General features: G+C 40.6%; 1 protein-coding gene across 3 annotated transcripts in view; it reads right to left on the reverse strand.

Annotated features, from left to right (window-relative positions):
• LOC117515689 (multidrug resistance-associated protein 4-like) overlaps window positions 1–20427 on the reverse strand; it is a 216465-nt gene that overhangs the window by 97709 nt on the left and 98329 nt on the right. For all 3 annotated transcript variants that reach the window (XM_034176378.1, XM_034176386.1, XM_034176371.1), the window contains exons 23-29: window positions 20314–20424; window positions 18521–18621; window positions 17346–17537; window positions 13738–13893; window positions 12831–12920; window positions 5654–5826; window positions 5320–5425 (exon numbers count right to left, since the gene is read on the reverse strand). In XM_034176378.1, coding sequence (XP_034032269.1) covers window positions 5320–5425; window positions 5654–5826; window positions 12831–12920; window positions 13738–13893; window positions 17346–17537; window positions 18521–18621; window positions 20314–20424 — 929 coding nt within the window. The remainder of the gene's footprint in view (window positions 1–5319; window positions 5426–5653; window positions 5827–12830; window positions 12921–13737; window positions 13894–17345; window positions 17538–18520; window positions 18622–20313; window positions 20425–20427) is intronic.

Genomic DNA, 20427 nt, shown 5'->3' on the forward strand with positions numbered 1-20427 from the left:
GCGCAAGCTCCAGCCCTCTCTTCAGATCTCTGTACGCATGTTGGTGGATCCACCTGCTTTGGTTGGTCCTCCAGAACAGAAGAGGGATAATCTCTTTCATGACCAGAATCCTCACCGTCTGTTTCAGACTCTGACAACGTGCTGCATGCTCTGTCTTCCTCCAGTTAAAAAAAAAAATAACTGACGCGCTTGCTCCACATTCATAAAACGCTTCATCTTTGGAAAAAAAAAGAACCCAAACAACAACAAAACACTAACCAAACATGCTTCCCTCCAGTAACAAAGATAATTCTTTTGGCTGCATTTGTGTACATAAACACGCAGCGAAAAATGACAATATTCATGGAAACGCATAGCGAAATACTCTTAAGTCAAGTTATACTAGGACTATTAACAAATTTAAGAAGTGCTATAAAAGTTGAAGTTTCAACATTCAACACATATTTAAAGGGAGCCTAAGAGTGCCGCAGATTGTTATGTCCGCTTAATTAGGTTATGTGACTTTTTACGCGAGGGCGTGTCATTCGACTCCAGAGGGTTAAACTTCTGGCCATGTCACCCAGTCCTTCAGGCCTCACAGTCAAATCAATCAATCAATTTTTTTATATAGCGCCAAATCACAACAAACAGTTGCCCCAAGGCGCTTTATATTGTAAGGCAAGGCCATACAATAATTATGTAAAACCCCAACGGTCAAAACGACCCCCTGTGAGCAAGCACTTGGCTACAGTGGGAAGGAAAAACTCCCTTTTAACAGGAAGAAACCTCCAGCAGAACCAGGCTCAGGGAGGGGCAGTCTTCTGCTGGGACTGGTTGGGGCTGAGGGAGAGAACCAGGAAAAAGACATGCTGTGGAGGGGAGCAGAGATCGATCACTAATGATTAAATGCAGAGTGGTGCATACAGAGCAAAAAGAGAAAGAAACAGTGCATCATGGGAACCCCCCAGCAGTCTACGTCTATAGCAGCATAACTAAGGGATGGTTCAGGGTCACCTGATCCAGCCCTAACTATAAGCTTTAGCAAAAAGGAAAGTTTTAAGCCTAATCTTAAAAGTAGAGAGGGTGTCTGTCTCCCTGATCTGAATTGGGAGCTGGTTCCACAGGAGAGGAGCCTGAAAGCTGAAGGCTCTGCCTCCCATTCTACTCTTACAAACCCTAGGAACTACAAGTAAGCCTGCAGTCTGAGAGCAAAGCGCTCTATTGGGGTGATATGGTACTACGAGGTCCCTAAGATAAGATGGGACCTGATTATTCAAACCTTATAAGTAAGAAGAAGAATTTTTAAATTCTATTCTAGAATTAACAGGAAGCCAATGAAGAGAGGCCAATATGGGTGAGATATGCTCTCTCCTTCTAGTCCCCGTCAGTACTCTAGCTGCAGCATTTTGAATTAACTGAAGGCTTTTTAGGGAACTTTTAGGACAACCTGATAATAATGAATTACAATAGTCCAGCCTAGAGGAAATAAATGCATGAATTAGTTTTTCAGCATCACTCAGACAAGACCTTTCTGATTTTAGAGATATTGCGTAAATGCAAAAAAGCAGTCCTACATATTTGTTTAATATGCGCTTTGAATGACATATCCTGATCAAAAATGACTCCAAGATTTCTCACAGTATTACTAGAGGTCAGGGTAATGCCATCCAGAGTAAGGATCTGGTTAGACACCATGTTTCTAAGATTTGTGGGGCCAAGTACAATAACTTCAGTTTTATCTGAGTTTTAAAAGCAGGAAATTAGAGGTCATCCATGTCTTTATGTCTGTAAGACAATCCTGCAGTTTAGCTAATTGGTGTGTGTCCTCTGGCTTCATGGATAGATAAAGCTGGGTATCATCTGCGTAACAATGAAAATTTAAGCAATACCGTCTAATAATACTGCCTAAGGGAAGCATGTATAAAGTGAATAAAATTGGTCCTAGCACAGAACCTTGTGGAACTCCATAATTAACTTTAGTCTGAAGAAGATTCCCCATTTACATGAACAAATTGTAATCTATTAGACAAATATGATTCAAACCACCGCAGCGCAGTGCCTTTAATACCTATGGCATGCTCTAATCTCTGTAATAAAATTTTATGGTCAACAGTATCAAAAGCAGCACTGAGGTCTAACAGAACAAGCACAGAGATGAGTCCACTGTCCGAGGCCATAAGAAGATCATTGTAACCTTCACTAATGCTGTTTCTGTACTATGATGAATTCTAAAACCTGACTGAAACTCTTCAAATAGACCATTCCTCTGCAGATGATCAGTTAGCTGTTTTACAACTACCCTTTCAAGAATTTTTGAGAGAAAAGGAAGGTTGGAGATTGGCCTATAATTAGCTAAGATAGCTGGGTCAAGTGATGGCTTTTTAAGTAATGGTTTAATTACTGCCACCTTAAAAGCCTGTGGTACATAGCCAACTAACAAAGATAGATTGATCATATTTAAGATCGAAGCATTAAATAATGGTAGGGCTTCCTTGAGCAGCCTGGTAGGAATGGGGTCTAATAAACATGTTGATGGTTTGGATGAAGTAACTAATGAAAATAACTCAGAAAAAATTACTCATAACCATCCCAAAGACGTATCGTTATCTTTGGCTGCTTTCAGTGATGCCGGTATTTGGTTAGACTCTTTCTCTCCGATTGTTCTGTCTAATAGTTAAAATTTTGTTAGCAAAGAAAGTCATGAAGTCATTACTAGTTAAAGTTAATGGAATACTCAGCTCAATAGAGCTCTGACTCTGTCAGCCTGGCTACAGTGCTGAAAAGAAACCTGGGGTTGTTCTTATTTTCTTCAATTAGTGATGAGTAGAAAGATGTCCTAGCTTTACGGAGGGCTTTTTTATAGAGCAACAGACTCTTTTTCCAGGCTAAGTGAAGATCTTCTAAATTAGTGAGACGCCATTTCCTCTCCAACTTACGGGTTATCTGCTTTAAGCTACGAGTTTGTGAGTTATACCACGGAGTCAGGCACTTCTGATTTAAAGCTCTTTTTTTTTTTAGAGGAGCTACAGCATCCAAAGTTGTCATCAATGAGGATGTAAAACTATTGACGAGATACTCTATCTCACTTACAGAGTTTAGGTAGCTACTCTGCACTGTGTTGGTATATGGCATTAGAGAACATAAAGAAGGAATCATATCCTTAAACCTAGTTACAGCGCTTTCTGAAAGACTTCTAGTGTAATGAAACTTATTCCCCACTGCTGGGTAGTCCATCAGAGTAAATGTAAATGTTATTAAGAAATGATCAGACAGAAGGGAGTTTTCAGGGAATACTGTTAAGTCTTCTATTTCCATACCATAAGTCAGAACAAGATCTAAGATATGATTAAAGTGGTGGGTGGACTCATTTACTTTTTGAGCAAAGCCAATAGAGTCTAATAATAGATTAAATGCAGTGTTGAGGCTGTCATTCTCAGCATCTGTGTGGATGTTAAAATCGCCCACTATAATTATCTTATCTGAGCTAAGCACTAAGTCAGACAAAAGGTCTGAAAATTCACCGAGAAACTCACAGTAACGACCAGGTGGACGATAGATAACAAATAAAACTGGTTTTTGGGACTTCCAATTTGGATGGACAAGACTAAGAGTCAAGCTTTCAAATGAATTAAAGCTCTGTCTGGGTTTTTGATTAATTAATAAGCTGGAATGAAGATTGCTGCTAATCCTCCGCCCCGGCCCGTGCTACGAGCATTCTGACAGTTAGTGTGACTCGGGGGTGTTGACTCATTTAAACTAACATATTCATCCTGCTGTAACCAGGTTTCTGTAAGGCAGAATAAATCAATATGTTGATCAATTATTATATCATTTACCAACAGGGACTTAGAAGAGAGAGACCTAATGTTTAATAGACCTCATTTAACTGTGGTGCAGTTGAAGGTGCTATATTATTTTTTCTTTTTGAATTTTTATGCTTAAATAGATTTTTGCTGGTTATTGGTAGTCTGGGAGCAGGCACCGTCTCTACGGGGATGGGGTAATGAGGGGATGGCAGGGGGAGAGAAGCTGCAGAGAGGTGTGTAAGACTACAACTCTGCTTCCTGGTCCCAACCCTGGATAGTCACGGTTTGGAGGATTTAAGAAAATTGGCCAGATTTCTAGAAATGAGAGCTGCTCCATCCAAAGTGGGATGGATGCCGTCTCTCCTAACAAGACCAGGTTTTCCCCAGAAGCTTTGCCAATATCTATGAAGCCCACCTCATTTTTGGACACCACTCAGACAGCCAGCAATTCAAGGAGACCATGCGGCTAAACATGTCACTCCCGGTCTGATTGGGGAGGGGCCCAGAGAAACTACAGAGTCCGACATTGTTTTTGCAAAGTTACACACCGATTTAATGTTAATTTTAGTGACCTCCGATTGGCGTAACCGGGTGTCATTACTGCCGACGTGAATTACAATCTTACCAAATTTACGCTTAGCCTTAGCCAGCAGTTTCAAATTTCCTTCAATGTCGCCTGCTCTGGCCCCCGGAAGACAATTGACTATGGTTGCTGGTGTCGCTAACTTCACATTTCGCAAAACAGAGTCGCCAATAACCAGAGTTTGATCCTCGGCGGGTGTGTCGTCGAGTGGGGAAAAACGGTTAGAAATGTGAACGGGTTGGCGGTGTACACGGGGCTTCTGTTAGGGCTACGCTTCCTCCTCACAGTCACCCAGTCAGCCTGCTTTCCCGGCTGCTCGGGATCTGCCAGGGGGTAACTAACGGCGGCTAAGCTACCTTGGTCCGCACCGACTACAGGGGCCTGGCTAGCTGTAGAATTTTCCACGGTGCGGAGCCTAGTCTCCAATTCGCCCAGCCTGGCCTCCAAAGCTACGAATAAGCTACACTTATTACAAGTACCGTTACTGCTAAAGGAGGCCGAGGAATAACTAAACATTTCACACACGAGAGCAGAAAAGTGCGGGAGAGACAGGAAGAAGCCGCCATGCTAAATCGGCTAAGAGCTAGTAGCTACGCTAAGCTAGCGGATTCCTAAAAACACACAAAGTGAATAATGTGTAAATAATTTAGAGGTGATTCAGCAGGAGTGCTTTAGTTAAGGCACATAAAGATTACACTGGGAAACAAATCATAATCTAGATAACTAGATCAATCTAACTGCGCAGATTAAACAGCTAACAGATACAGAAAAACACCGCTGTGCTCCGGAACAGGAAGTGATACAATACCGCAGTGAGAGCCAACCACCAGATAATACAAATAAAACATTTAAGAAAAAAATGTAAGAGGGAAGCAGAATACAGAGTTAAAACATTCTTTGACAAACAGATGACTACTCCAAATGTAGAAATGTAAGTACTGGAGGACTCACCAATATCCGATCACTGTCTATAACAGTATTGAGCCGATGTGCTATTGTGAGCACAGTGCATTCTCTGAATTTTTCACGTATTGTTTGCTGGATCAAGTCATCTGTTCTGTAGAATATAAACAGCAACATTTTTAGTCTAGTCAGTCAGTCATTACAAAATTAATTCAGACATCATTATAATTGGATGAGAAAGACAATGAAATACTGACAAGATGGAGAGTTCAACTATCTCTGTAATAAAATGACTTTTCGTTTAAATTACTTTTGCACAATTGTGTTTGTGGAGCCATATACATGAATAAATTATGATATGATGAGCTCTTAGCCTTGGTACCTGTGGTCCACGTTGGCTGTAGCCTCATCAATGATGAGGATCCGATTCTTCCTCAGGATCGCCCTGGCCAGACACACCAGCTGTCTCTGACCGGCGCTAAAGTTGGAGCCCGATTCAGCCAGAATAGCCTCCAACTTACCAGGCAGCTCCTCCACAACTGGTTTCAGCTGCACCTACAGAAACGAAAGAGAAAAGCTGGCATGATCCCTTTATGCACTTGTACATTGGCATGAGAAAGTTCAAGCACCCTCAGGCTTTTACATGTTTGTTTTCTTTTTAATTAAGATAAAATACAGATGTCTGTCACATTTCTGGCTTTTTAGTTGTATTTCCACTTTGGGGGTGTTTTTTAAATGGGTGTTTGTTGGATACATTATGGTTCTGGGTGTTTTTGATCAGTCCCTGTCTGTGAGGCAGTGCTCAGTTTCTTTCTCCTACTTTCAGGATCAGCACCCTTGTTTCTCATTTCATTAAAATTCACTCACCCTAGTTGTACGTGTGAAGCCTGTAGTAAATCAGGCTTGTTTTCAGTCAGCTGTTGCTTGTTTGTTTTACTGTTTGCATGTTCACATTCATGCATAGTACAGTTAGTTCTAGTTTGTTTTGTTCCTGCACTAGAGTACACTCCCACCCAATCAGCTTGGCTGTCGAAACGTTGCTTTGGTCAATTAAAGATTTTGGGAGCTTTACCGGTGTGCAGACTTTCTTTTTTTTGTCTGCTGTTCTTGATTGTCCTGCACCTGGCCTAATTAAGGTTGGATGTGCGCACAACTACTATTTTTATTGTTACATTCAGTGTTGCCGACTTACCAACTTTCTCGCTAAATCTGGCGACTTTCCAAACCCTCTTGATGACTTATTTCCTCAAAAAGGACTAGCATCAAATCTAGCTACTTTTCCTCGCGTTACCAGAGACTTTTCCGGTGTTTGGCGACTGAAAGTGAAAGTCTCTGTTGTCACTGAGCGGCAGCAGGTCTCCCCCTCCTCTGCAGCAGCCTGAAAGTAGAGGTGGGCAGATCGATCCTAATATCGATACCAACGCTGGTATTGATACTGAATGATCCTTGTGTAAAAAGATCGATACTCAAGCTTTTTTCTCTCCTGCACGCACTGACTGCTGCGCACGCAGATTCATCAAAGTCTACTCTCTGTCTGTAAGAGCAGCGTTGCGCTGTGCCACACAACACGGAGCAGCGCACCCTCCCCCCTCTGGTCTTTTGTTGTTGCGCCGTCACGTGGCTCAGCGGCGCCAGCCAACAGCCATGCAGGTAGGCTCAGCCTGGCCCGCCCACTCAGTGCTCTCCTCGAGTCAGCCCTCTACCTCAGGAGATTTTGTTTTAAGTTGTGTTGAGTGATATTTTTTTAAAACAAAAATGTTGATTGTGATAATAAAGTATTTTGTTGTCACGTCCAATGTTTGGCAAAATTCTATCTTAGGTCTTGGATCCTTTGGATCTATGAAGCTTAAATATGAAAAAGTATCGGTATCGATATCGGCGATAGTGGACCTGTATTTACTTGGTATCGGATCAATACCAAAATTCACGGTATCGCCGACCTTTACCTGAAAGCACTGAGCAGAGGGGTATCTACAATCCTCTTCACTCGGACTCGCTCAGCCTACTGACCTCGTTTGCTGCGCTGGGATTAAATAGTCCCCAGACTTTGACAAGCCAGGCCTTGGGAATTAGTTTATTTTAAAAAGTGATGGCCAATTTTAATGGCAAAATAAATAAACAAACCAAGAATCAAGTTTATTTGTGGTTCTAAATATTTTTAAGGTGATTTAAGTCACTTTTTTGCCTCTCCCCACAATGTTTTTGTTTTCAAAACTTTATTTAAAAAGATATATTAACAACAAAGAGAAAGAAAATAAAATACATTATACAAAAGTAAAGGGATTCTTTAACATTAATTCTCTTTAAAAAAATCCCTTATAGTGCTGTGACAGTTTTGGACAAGTTCATTTTTCTGGCAAAAAATATTAAGGTTGGATAAAATTGAACAGGGCTTCATGCTGGAACCCGTTGTGCTGCTCTTTACTTGTGGAAGCTTTTGTTAAAAGCCGTTTACTAGGAATGTATTTTTTATAATACGTATCTCATACATTTGTCATTATTTGAGAACATTTTATGTAGCTTTTTACCAGGCAGCACTTGGTTTAAACAACAAGCAAATTTAGGTTTTGCATTTTGTTCCCATACTGTACCGAAAATGAACCGAACATGGCCTCAAAACTGAGGTACGTGCCGAACTGTGATTTTTGTGTATTGTTACACCCCTACTCAGAACTTTAACCTTACAGCAGAAGAAAATAAAGCATTAATCTCACAAATAACTAAAGAAGAAATTAATTCAGCCATTGCCAGACTAAAAGCTATAAATCCCCAGGAGCGGAGTGATTCAGTGCAGAGTGGCACAGAAGTCTGGAGGTCGTAACACCCATTTTAAGGATTTTTAATTGTGTTCTGACCAACAGATAAACCCCAGCCTCATGGAAAGAAGCAGTTATATTAGTTATACCTACAGGAAGTAAAGATAAACCAGACTGTGCAAATTACAGACCAATTAATGTTCTTAATGTAGACTATAAATTGTTTACTTCAATTATTGCGAAAAGACAAAATACTATTGATGAAACAGGTTTTAACATGTCAAACACATAACATTAGAAGATCTTTACAAATTATAAGATATATAAATCTAAAAATGCAGGGCTTGCTGGTTAGCTTAGACATGGAAAAGGCATTCGACTCTTAGATGGAAGTTCCTTTTCAGCACTATGGAGAAATGTGGTTTTAATCAGGTAATCTTAAAGACACTAGCAGCCTTACATAATAAACCATCAGCTAGATTAAAAATCAGTGGGGCGCTCACAGACTCCTTTCTGGAGAGATCAACAAGAGAAGGTAAATCCACTCTTGTTTGCAGTTTTTAATTGAGCCATTGGCGTAATGGATCAGGCAGTACAATGAAATCAAGGATATGAAAATGTCAGCAGGTGAACAAAAGCTGGCCCTTTTTGCAGATTATGTGCATGTTAGCCATTCACCCCCCACAGAGTTTCTACCAGTTCTCATGTCTATACTGGACAAGTATGGATCATACTCTGAGTATAAATTAAATAGAAAAACTCAGGTGCTCCGCATACATTATGATACTCAACATCGGCGCTCTAGCACTGACGTGCAGTCAGGGAAGGCAGGTGAAGCTGTACCTCACCTGTCATCACGAAAAGGAAAAAAGGAAAATGAAAAAAAATAAATTAAATTGTTATATTTATCCAGTGATTTGTACTATAAAGTTGTTTTCCTTTTAACTTCTCCAGTTTTAGATCATTTTTTATTCAAAATCGCTAAATTTTCATATTTGTTGTTCAAATACTGAGAAGAGACGTGCGGTGAGGCAGGAGCCCACTGTGACTCACCCTGGATTGCGCAATCACTGAAATAACTGCAGGCATGCTGTGCAGTGAGACTCACTGTGAGTCTCACTGTCTCTGTATGTCCCCATTAAAATGGTCGAACACTTTGCTTACATGAACTTAAATTCTATAGTTTAGCTGATGTGCATAATGTACAGTGTCAACAGTTTTGTGTGCTGAGCGATCATAAAACAACTGCAAAAAGGCACCAGGTGAGGCATGCAGTTCTCCTGCCTCATGTTAGGGGGCACTACTGATCTTCACGCCAGCACTGGAACAGTGTTGCTGAAGAAATGACGCTGCAGCTGGTCCGTTCCACTATTTGAGGGTGTGAAAATAATAATTTCACTACACTGACTGTGGATCCGCTGGTTCTGATTTAGAAGTAGGTCCACAATTTATTCATCAACCTCTGTCAAAGCTATTTAAAGATGTCAATCATGACGACCAGGACTCTTATCTGTTACAGACAAGAAAAACGAATCGTCGCTGCATAAGGTGCATTTTCTGTGGGACAGTGCATGAAGGTTCGCTGTTGTGGGCTGACTTTTCAGTCAGTCTTTTCCACCAGCACTTGCTGTGTGGCTGTGGGAAAAGACTGACCGAACAGACTGACTGTCGGTCTGCGCAGCTGTAGGAGACGTTCTGCTGCTGCGTGCCGTACAGCCAGCGCTGTAGGGGAGACCGAGATAGTGTGCCCTGGGAAACTTTTTAAATTTGTAAGTCTCTGAAACACTGTTGCCTGCATTTTGAGAGCCACATTTTGGAAAGTAAAGCCATAGTTTTTTTTTTGTTTGTTTTTTTTTTTTTTTGTTAAGCCGTACGTTAAACCCAAAAGAAACTAAGCATTAGGCCAAAACATGGACGCCTGTAGAAATGTACCTGTGTCAGGGACAATGAACCAGGTACCTCTGGTGCCCTCTTTTGGCTGCCCTTCAGCCTGTTTTTAAAATAAAAATACTATTCTATCATTCTGGGAGGGGGATTGGTCCGTGCAATCAGTCTTATAGCCATCATTATTAACTACCAATACTTCATTAATTTGCTGTCAAATGTCAATATAATACTAGTATTAATATGTCACATAACTAGACAATTAGGTAACAGCTCAAAAACAGTTTTAATAACACTAACCCAAATCGACATCGGATCAAAATAATCAATTCTGAATCTTAAGAATCAGAATCGATTCCTAGCTCTACTCCAAACATACAGTGCAAACAGGACTGATGGACGACTTTCTTCCCTGGCAGTGATCTCCACTGAGACAGAGAGATTTAAAACTGAAGGAAGATAAGGTAAAGCTCTACAAACATTCATCAATGCTTTTGTTCAGAAGGAGCGGTAAATGGACTTCATTTATAAGTAAAGGTAAGACCACAATCAAGTTTTTTATTATTATTATTAAATGTGCTTTTTTGTGTGCTAGTCTGTATGTGTAAAGAATGCTGATATGAGATTTTACATATAACCCGTTAATCAAACGGTGAATAAGCCACTCTGTGGGGTTTTTATGTTTGTAAATCTGATTGTGATGAAATCAGTGCCTCCCCGGCCATCAACCTCACCGCATGTCACTGCGCTCTAGATACCATCTAGATTGGGATAAAAAAGAAAAAAACAAAACACATGTCTGGGAATCTCTTGACTTTAGATATAGCCAAATTAGAAGAATGTAATTATGCGCCACTTAAAGAAATTATAGAAGATTTTAACAGAAGGCGCTTAATCCTTTATCTAAATATCAGTTTTTATATAGATTCAGTAAAAATTAACATTTTACCTAAACTTTTGTATTTACTCCACTCTGTACCAATTGCAAAACCAGGACAATGTATTAGGGAGTGGGATATAATCCTGTCCAGATTCATTTGGGCTGGGAAAAAGCCAAGAATGAAATACAAAACCTTACAATTATCAATGGGGAAAGGTGCATTAGCCCTTCCCTGTTTTAGGTATTATTTTAGGGCAGCCCAAATTCAGCCATTAGTTGGGTGGTGTATACCAAATTATAGATCAAAATGCAAAGAGCTAGAAAAGGCAATGGGAAAAGGACTAACAAGGACTACCCGGCTCCCTAAAAACATGGACTGAAATAATTGAAAAGCATCATTTAAAGAAAATGACTGAAAGCTTTAAATGGTTTCCTTATGATTCAGACTTTTAAGCCTAGTAATTATGATACAGCACGGTTTGGATTAACTGTGTACTGCACTCTTAGACCAGGAAACAATTTTTAACTTTGAGGACCTCAAGGATAAATATGGTCTCCAAAATCAAGATCACTTTAGATATTTACAAATCAGAGACTTTATGAATAAGAAATTTCCAGGGAATGAGGCTTCAGGAAAAAAGAAATTAACATTATTCAGAGAGAGTACAAGAATGCTTCTTTCCCAAAAATAATATCTAAACTATATTCAGCTCTTCAAAACCTAAAAAGTGACCACACTTTTTAGTCAAGGTGGGAAACGGGGAGCCTCACAATGTCACAGGAAGAGTGGGACAGAATCTGCAGACAACAGTGGTTAGGAACAACCTCCTCTTCCTGGAGAGAATTCAGCTGTAAGAATATATCTCAATTCTTTTGTACTCCAGCAAAAAAAAAAAAAAGAACAACAACTCAAACCCGGTAGCCTGCTGGACATCCAGTGGAAAAACATTAGCAAATGACTTCCATATCTTTTGTACCTCTGTGGCTCCATTTTGGAGATATATCCATGGGGCCCAGGAGGCTGTTTTTTAAAGTAAAATGTATTAAAATTTTAAAATTATGTATCTTTGTGATCTAGAGGGACTTAAACATTCAAAGCTGGATAAAGATCTGCTGAGAGTGTTGGTAGTAGCATGCCAAAAAAAAAAAAAAAAGACTACTAATGGCTTAAGAAAGATAAAGCAACAATTAATGAGTAGACTGATATAGTGTATGTAGTGTGTGTAACATATATACCATGAAGAGGATCATATTCAAATTGAAGAATCAGGCTGATATTTTTGAAGAAAACTGGTCAAAGTGGCTTGTGTGTCAATTTTGAGATCAGACTTTGTATAACAAATGATAAGGTTACACCCTCTAACAAGATTTATATTTCAATTCTCCTCAAGGGAGGGGGTGGGGGGAGAGAGAATCATAATCCTCTGTTTTGGATACATGTGATTATATATCTACAATGCATATGTGAAGACAAATACATTATGTGTACAACACATGTTGATATTGTGTTGTAGAGACTTGTTTTTTTTCCACGGTGAGTTTAAAGTCTTAGTTTTACAAATTGTTACATACAGAAGCTTGAATTCTTTTTTATTTAAAGTCTTACAAAATAAGTCCATAAAAGCCGAACACAATTTAGTAATTATGACATCAGAATTGCTAAAGGTAGTATAAGAGGCTAAACTGGGAAGGTAAAAAGATACATTTTAAAAAGTTTTTAAACTAATCCAGGGAGAAACTACATACAACTGACACCTCTAGATATGCATAAATTGAAAAATATTTAAACCTCTGGTGTATAAATGAGAGTCCACAGTGAGCAAAAGACAATGACAGTTGCTTAACCAAAAAATACATTTTCTGAAATACCATTAGTGGACTATAGGTGTCCCTAGAAGTTTTATGACAAGGGATTATTTGTTCAATATCTAAAATGTATAGACACAGCATTATGGTATGTGAAAGTGTTTAAATAGTTACTTTTCCTGGTAATTAAAAATAAATTCCAACATAAAATTCTCCTCCTGTGAGCTACTTGCCTCTTGTAGCGCATTCCACAGTTCTTCATCCGTGTGCTCATTAAAAGGGTCCAGGTTCTTCCTCATGGAGCCGGTAAAGAGCACGGGGTCCTGAAGGAGATAAAAAAAAAGGCCAGAGAAGTGATTTCACAGGTGAAAATTATTTTTTCAAGAGCCAGGAAAGTGATCCAAATATGAAGTCTGTCCAGTGTAGGACCCAGGGCTTGTTGGTGTCAGGCCTCATCTCCAGATTCTAGAGTGAGGTGGATGAGAATTTAGGACTCCCCCAGATGGAATGCAAGTACAACTCCGGTTACTTACAGCTAAGTGGACTGAAACAGCGTAGATGAAGTGTCTCGTACAGGGACAGAAGAGAAGTATGGGTGGGAAATCAAATCCACATCTACAAATTGGTAGCAAAATTCCTTAACTACTGAGCTACCTGCCCATTATAGCAGGTAGCTAGTCTGTCTGTACTCAAATGTAAATATAGTACAAATACCAAGTAACAGTACAGAATCAAAAAACAGAAAAACAATTTGGATCCAGAACTTATAGACTGATCTTGGCAAAATAGTGTCCATGATATCAATCAAGATCCATGGATATTATACATTTTTGTGACATCATAATGTACTAACATTTCCCCAGAATATTAAACAGATAAAATTCAAGTTCAATTAAGACAAATTCAGTTTGCCACAAATTTTTCAGCAAATCCATCATGACTGAAGCACCATGTCACCATAATATTTGGTAAAAATCAATCTCCTTCTTTTTGCTTTTTGAGACATAGTGGAAGACCATGATGCAATGACACCCCCCCCCCCCCCCCCCATCACCACCAATAACCAAAAACAGAAAAGTTGTCAAATGTGTAAAAATTTAGTTTTAAAAGCAACACACTAACTGGCAATCACCTCTTTACCTGAGGTATGATGGACATGTTCTTCCGCAGGTCATGGAGGCCAATGTCAGAGGTCAAAATGCCATCAATGTAGATTTTTCCCTGAGGTTCTGCCAGGCGGAAGATGGCCGAGATCAGTGAGCTTTTCCCTGCACCAGTCCTACCCACAATTCCAACCTGGCAAAAGAAGGAATAAGAAGCTGTAGCTAACACACACACAGATCAGAACTTCTGACCACGTCAAGCTTGACATAAGATAAGATGAACTTTATCGATCCCACAGCAGGGAAAAAAATTCACTTGTTGCAGCAGCAAGATTCATACAGTAGTAAGAAAAGAAAAAAAATTACATTAAAGAAAGGTGACTAAAGTATACTGCAATGTTTGCTGGTGGGTGCATAAATACTAATGTGAACAGATTACAAGAAAATAGAGTAAAGGTGAGCATGCACACACATTACACACATACACACACATTACACACATACACACACGTTACACATATATATACGAGGTCTATTAGAAAAGTATCCGACCTTATTTTTTCAAAAACCATATGGATTTGAATCACGTGTGATTACATCAGACATGCTTGAACCCTCGTGGGCATGCGAGAGTTTTTTCACGCCTGTCGGTTACGTCATTCGCCTGTGGGCAGGCTTTGAGTAAGGAGTCGTCCACCCGCTCGTCGATTTTTTTCATTGTTTAGGAATGGCTCAGAGACTGTTGCTTGTTTGATAAAAATTTTTTCAAAACTGTAAGGCACAACTGAGTGGACACCATTCAATAAATTCAGCTGGTTTTCGGTAAAAATTTTAACGGCTGATGAGAGATTTTGGTCTGGTAGTGCCGCTTTAAGGACGGTCCACGGCGCCTGACGGCGATCTGCGCTTCGAGGCGGCAGCGTCTCGCCGTTTCAAGTTGAAAACTTCCACATTTCAGGCTCTGTTGACGCAGTAAGTCGTCAGAGAACAGAGAACTTTCAGAAGAAGTCGGCATGAAGAGTTTATTCGGACATTCCATTGTTAACGGTCATTTTGTAATGAAAGAACGTGCGGGCAGAGTCGCATGTCGGGCTGGACCCGACCGCGGGGGGGTCGCGGCAGGAAAAACACCTCCGTTGGAAATCTTAACGGGCAAGTTGGAACATGCCCAAGCTGTTAAACAATTTCTCAGTTACTCACTTGTTGAAAGCCATTAAAAGCCGCCTGAATTCTACAAATGGTTTTCAACACGGAGGTGTTTTTCCTGTCGCGGCGCACACAGATTTGCCGAGTCGTCACGGAAACGACTCGGCGAATTTGCGCGTACGTCTTTCATTAAAAAAATGTCCTTAAACAGTGGAATGTCCGCATAAATTCCTCATGCCGGCCTCTTCTGAATCTTCTCTGTTCTCTCACGATGTCCTGGGTGAATTAAGCCTTAAATTAGGATGTTTTAAGCTCGAAACAGGCCGACGACAGCGCCTGGAAGCGCTGCAGGACGTCCCGCTCCGTGGGAAGTCCTTACACCGACAGAAACACCCCATAATCTCTCATCAGCCGTTAAACTTTTCACAGAAAACCATCTTAATTTCTCGAATAGTGTCCACTCGGATATTCCTCACAGGTCCAGAAAAAATTTTGATAAAGCAACGCGCGCCGTCTCGAGCAGCGTGTGAAACAAAGGAATTCAGCCGAGAGGGCGGGACCACATCTCACTCAAGGCCTGCCCACAGGGAAATGACGTCACCGACGCGTGAAAAAACTCACGCATGCGCACGAGGGTTCAAGCATGATTGGTGTAATCGCATGTCATTCAAATCCATATAGTTAAAAAAAAAATAAAAGGGTCGGTTTATTATCTAAGAGACCTCGTATATATACATACACACACACACACACACACACACACAAGGTCTATTAGAAAAGAAACCGACCATTTTATTTAAAAAAAAAAAAACTATATGGATTTGATTCATATGTTTTTACGTCAGCCAAGCTTGAACCTTCATGCGCATGCGTGAGTTTTTCTACGCCTGTCGGTGACGTCATTCGCCTGTGAGCATGCCTTGTGGGAGGAGTGGTCCAACCCCCTCGTCAGATTTTCATTGTCTGAGAAGTTGCTGAGAGACTGGCGCTGTACTTCATCAAAATTTTTTCAAAACTGTGAGGCACATCTGAGTGGATACCATTCGAGAAATTAAGCTGGTTTTCGGTGAAAATGTTAACAGCTGATGAGAGATTTTGGATTGTTTCTATCGCTGTAAGGACTTCCCACGGAGCGAGACGTCGCGCAGCGCTCCGAGGCGACGTCGTCATCCTGTTTCAAGCTGAAAACCTCCAAATTTAAGCCTCTGTTGACCCAGGACGTCGTGAGAGAACAGAGAACTTTCAGAAGAGGTCGGAATCAGCAGTTTATCCGGACATTCCACTGTTAAAGGAGATTTTTTTAATGAAAGACGTGCGGATGGATTGGCGTGTCGGCTCGCAGCCGGCGCAGCGCGCCCGCCACAGGAAATACACCTCTGTGTTGATAACCATTTGTAAAATCCAGGCGGCTTTTGGTGGCTTTCAGTTGAGTGAGTATCTGAGAAACTGTTTAACAGCAGGGCATGTTCCCACTTGTCCTTAAGGCTTCCAACGGAGGTGTTTTTCCTGTGGCGGGTGCACCGCGCCGGCTGCAAGCCAATGCGCCAAGCCGTCCGCACGTCTTTCATTAAAAAAATCTCTAACAGTGGAATGTCCGGATAAACTGCTGATTCCAACCTCTTCTGAAAGTTCTCTGTTCTCTCACTACGTCCTGGGTCAACAGAGGCTTAAATTTGGAGGTTTTCGGCTTGAAACAGGATGACGACATCGCCTCGGAGTGTTGCGCGACGTCCCGCTCCGTGGGAAGTCCTTACAGCGATAGAAACGATCCAAACCTCTCATCAGCCATTAAAATTTTCACCGAAAACCATCTTAATTTGTAGAATGGTGTCCACTCGGATGTGCCTCACAGTTTTTGAAAAAATTTTGATGAAGCACAGCGCCAGTCTCTCAGCAACTTCTCAGACAAAGGAATTCTGACGAGGGGGCTGGACCACTGCTCCCACAAGGCGTGCTCACAGGCGAATGACGTCACCGACAGGCGTGAAAAAACTCTTGCATGCCCACGAGGGTTCAAGCTTGGCTGATGAATCACACGTGATTCAAATCCATATGTTTTTTAAAAAAAAATAATGAGGTCGGATACTTTTCTAATAGACCTCATATTATATATATATATATATATATATATATATATATATATATATATATATATATATATATATATATATATATATATATATATATATATATATATTATATATATATATATATATATATATATATATATATATATATATATATATATATATATATATATATATATATATGCATGCACAGTTGTGCATGAAATAAAGCACAAAAGGTGGTGTAAGTCGTCGTTAGTGTAAAATCAGTAGGTGGCTATGGTGCTAAAATTTTTTTGGAAGTGTAATACAGTCTGACTGCAGTTGGAATAAATGACCTGCGGAGGCATTCTGTTTTGCACAGAGGGTGCAGCAATCTATTACGTCACCATTAAATATTGGGTGCTTTGCTCTGAAAAACAAGATGTCTGACCTTCTCTTTGGGGTAGAAGACTGCTGTTAGGTTGTGCAGGACCACTGGTCCATCAGCACTGTAGGAGAAGTTCACCCGGTCAAAGGTTACCAGGCCTTTGCTGGGCCATTCAGGAGGAGGACGGTTCTTGGCTTCCCAGGGTGCTTCACTCTCCAGTTCAGCGTATTCCAACACTCTCTCCACTGAGGTCATCTAAAGATATGAAAGTTCCCTTTACAGATTGCTGCACAGTCACCCTCTTATTGATGGAAAAACGAAGCGAAACTACAAACTCAGCAATTTCTTTGATAAGTTCCTTTTGAGTCATTATATTCAGGCCAGTGCATGAGCAAGAACTGTGCAAAAAAATGTTAGTAATTCTCTAGTGCTATTTTATAGTAAGCAAGTCTACTGTAGCAACATCACAGACTGTCCCACCAAGAGGATTTTTAAAAATTAAACCGAAGGGCGCAGCTTTCATCATAAAATGGAAATACACACACACACACACAAACAAAATGTATTTCAGTTTCAAATCAACTAAAATCCTAACTAACCCTCTAACACACAGAACTGTTACTTCACTTCTGTACTTTTTACTTTTAATTAGATGCAGTACTTGGTGCTTACTTTAATGTCTTCTATTTAACTTGACCTTGATCATTTATGATGCACTTGTACATCAAAACTAAATGCAAGTCACCTCAAGGCACTAAAAATGACAAAGTTGAACTTATGTTTACATCTTATTCTAAGATTATGTTTGCTGCAGCATCCATCAAAAATAAGCAGCGATTCAAAAAAGGTAAGATGACTGAAATGTCTGCCATTACATAGATAGATCATGTAGGCGCCAACATCTTAAAGACTTTTAAACGCTGTTGTACCAGTGGAGATGACCTATGAATAGGAAATGTTACGGCAGAAGGTTTTGGCAGTCCCGTCACTACCAGGTGGAACCAAATGCTTGGGTCTAAATACAGTTAAAGAGCAACAGCGCTTAAGAAGCATTACACTTTAAAGAAAATAAAATGAACCAGCTACAGGCACGAAAAGATAATAGTGCTGCTGAAATTACACTGTAATTAAATTTAATTTATTTGAAGCAAGTGTATTACAAAAAGAACCCTGCCTAAAACATGACACTGCCCATGGCTTGGGGTATATGATCTTTAAGACAAAATTAGTGATCTTACCATGTTCTCCATTTCTGCACTCTGCCGTACCCCCCACTGGAACAGGCCCATTAGGGTGATAGAATACGACAGAGCCAGACCCACAGAACCTGCATTCAGCTCTAATAACAGGGGAGAGAGAAAACCCACCACTTTAACTAAAAATTCACCAGTTTTTCCACATCTGAAGTATTAAGCCCCAGTCACACGGCACTAATGAAGGACACCAAAGCCAAAACGCAACAAGAAGTAATGTCGACTTTCTGAGACATTGTTTAACTATCGTCCAGCTTCATTTCTGTAGCTGGCGCTTTGTCAGAATTTTCAAACTGTTGAAAAATGTGAACAAATCCAGACAACCTCAATTCAATGAGATGTTTCTACAGCTTAATTGGAGTCCACATGGGGTAAATTCAGTTGATTGGACATAATTTGACACACACCTGTCCATATATAAGGTCCCACAGTTGACAGTGCATGTCAGAGCACAAACCAAGCATGAAGTCAAAGGAACTGACTGCAGACCTCTGAGACAGGATTGTTTCGAGGCACAAATTTGGGGAAGGGTACAGAAACATTTCTGCTGCTTCAAAGGTCCCAATGAGCACAGTGGCCTCCATCATCCGTAAATGGAAGAAGTCCACCAGGACTTTTCCTAGAGCTGGACACCCGTCTAAACTGAGCGATCGGGGGAGAAGGGTCTTAGTCAGAGAGGTGACCAAGAACACGATGATCACTCTGTTAGAGCACCAGCATACCTTTGTGGAGAAAGGAGAACTATCTCTGCAACAATCCACCAATCAGGAATGTATGTTAGAGTGGCCAGACAGAAGCCACTCCTTAGTACAAGGCAAATGGTAACCCGCCTGGAGTTTGCCAAGTCACCTGAAGGACTCTCAGACCACTGGAAACAAAATTCTCCGGTCTGAGGAGACAAAGATTGAACTTGAATGCCAGGGGTCATGTTTGGGAGGAAACCAGGCTCCATCCCTACAGTGAAGCATGGTGGTCGCAGCATCATGCTGTGGGGATGTTTTTCAGCAACAGGAACTGGGAGACTAGTCAGGATTGAGGGAAAGATGAATGCAAAAATGTAAAGAGACATCCTGGATGAAAACTTGCTCCAGAGCGCTCTTGACCTCAGACTGGGGCAACAGCTCATCTTTCAGGAGGACAATGACCCTAAGCACACAGCCAAGATATCAAAGGAGTGACTTCACAACAACTCTGAATGTCTGAGTGGCCCAGCCAGAGCCCAGACCTGAAGCCGACTGAACATCTCTGGAGAGATCTGAAAACGGCTGTGCACCAAAAAGGAATGTCATAACTGCCCAAAGATGGGTAACCCAAACTTGTGGCATCATATTCAAGAAGACTTGAGGCTGTATTTGTTGCCAAAGATACATCAACAAAGTACTGTGGAAAGGGTATGAATATTTACGTACCGGTGATTTCTTAGGTTTTTATTTTTAACAAATTTGCACAAATTAAAAAGCTTTCATGTTGTCATTAGTGGGTGTTAAGAGTAGAATTTTGAGGGAAAAAATTTTGTAAAAAGACTTGGTGCAAGGGAAGAACATGACCGCAGCACCAATATATTGACAAATACAATCAGGAAGCCTGCTAGACAGGCAAAACCTCCACCAGAGGAACATTTTTTGCATTATAACATTTGAATGAACCATTTTTGAAGACTTTCATTACAGAAGTACTACTCTGAACTGTGTCTAGAAGGTCATCAGTGCTTGTGATGGCGAAAGCCCAATAACATGTGTTTAAGGCTCAGGAAGACTTCATTTTGAAGGTGTACTTACGATTTCTGAGAAGCAGGCAGCAAAAAGTGGCAACTATAACGAAGATGGCACAAAGCCCATCAAGGCGAAGAGCAAGCCAACGAGATGTAGCCAGGAAGAGAAACCAGGCCGCTA

Source organism: Thalassophryne amazonica, chromosome 1 (assembly GCF_902500255.1).
Source record: "Thalassophryne amazonica chromosome 1, fThaAma1.1, whole genome shotgun sequence".
NCBI lineage: Eukaryota > Metazoa > Chordata > Actinopteri > Batrachoidiformes > Batrachoididae > Thalassophryne > Thalassophryne amazonica.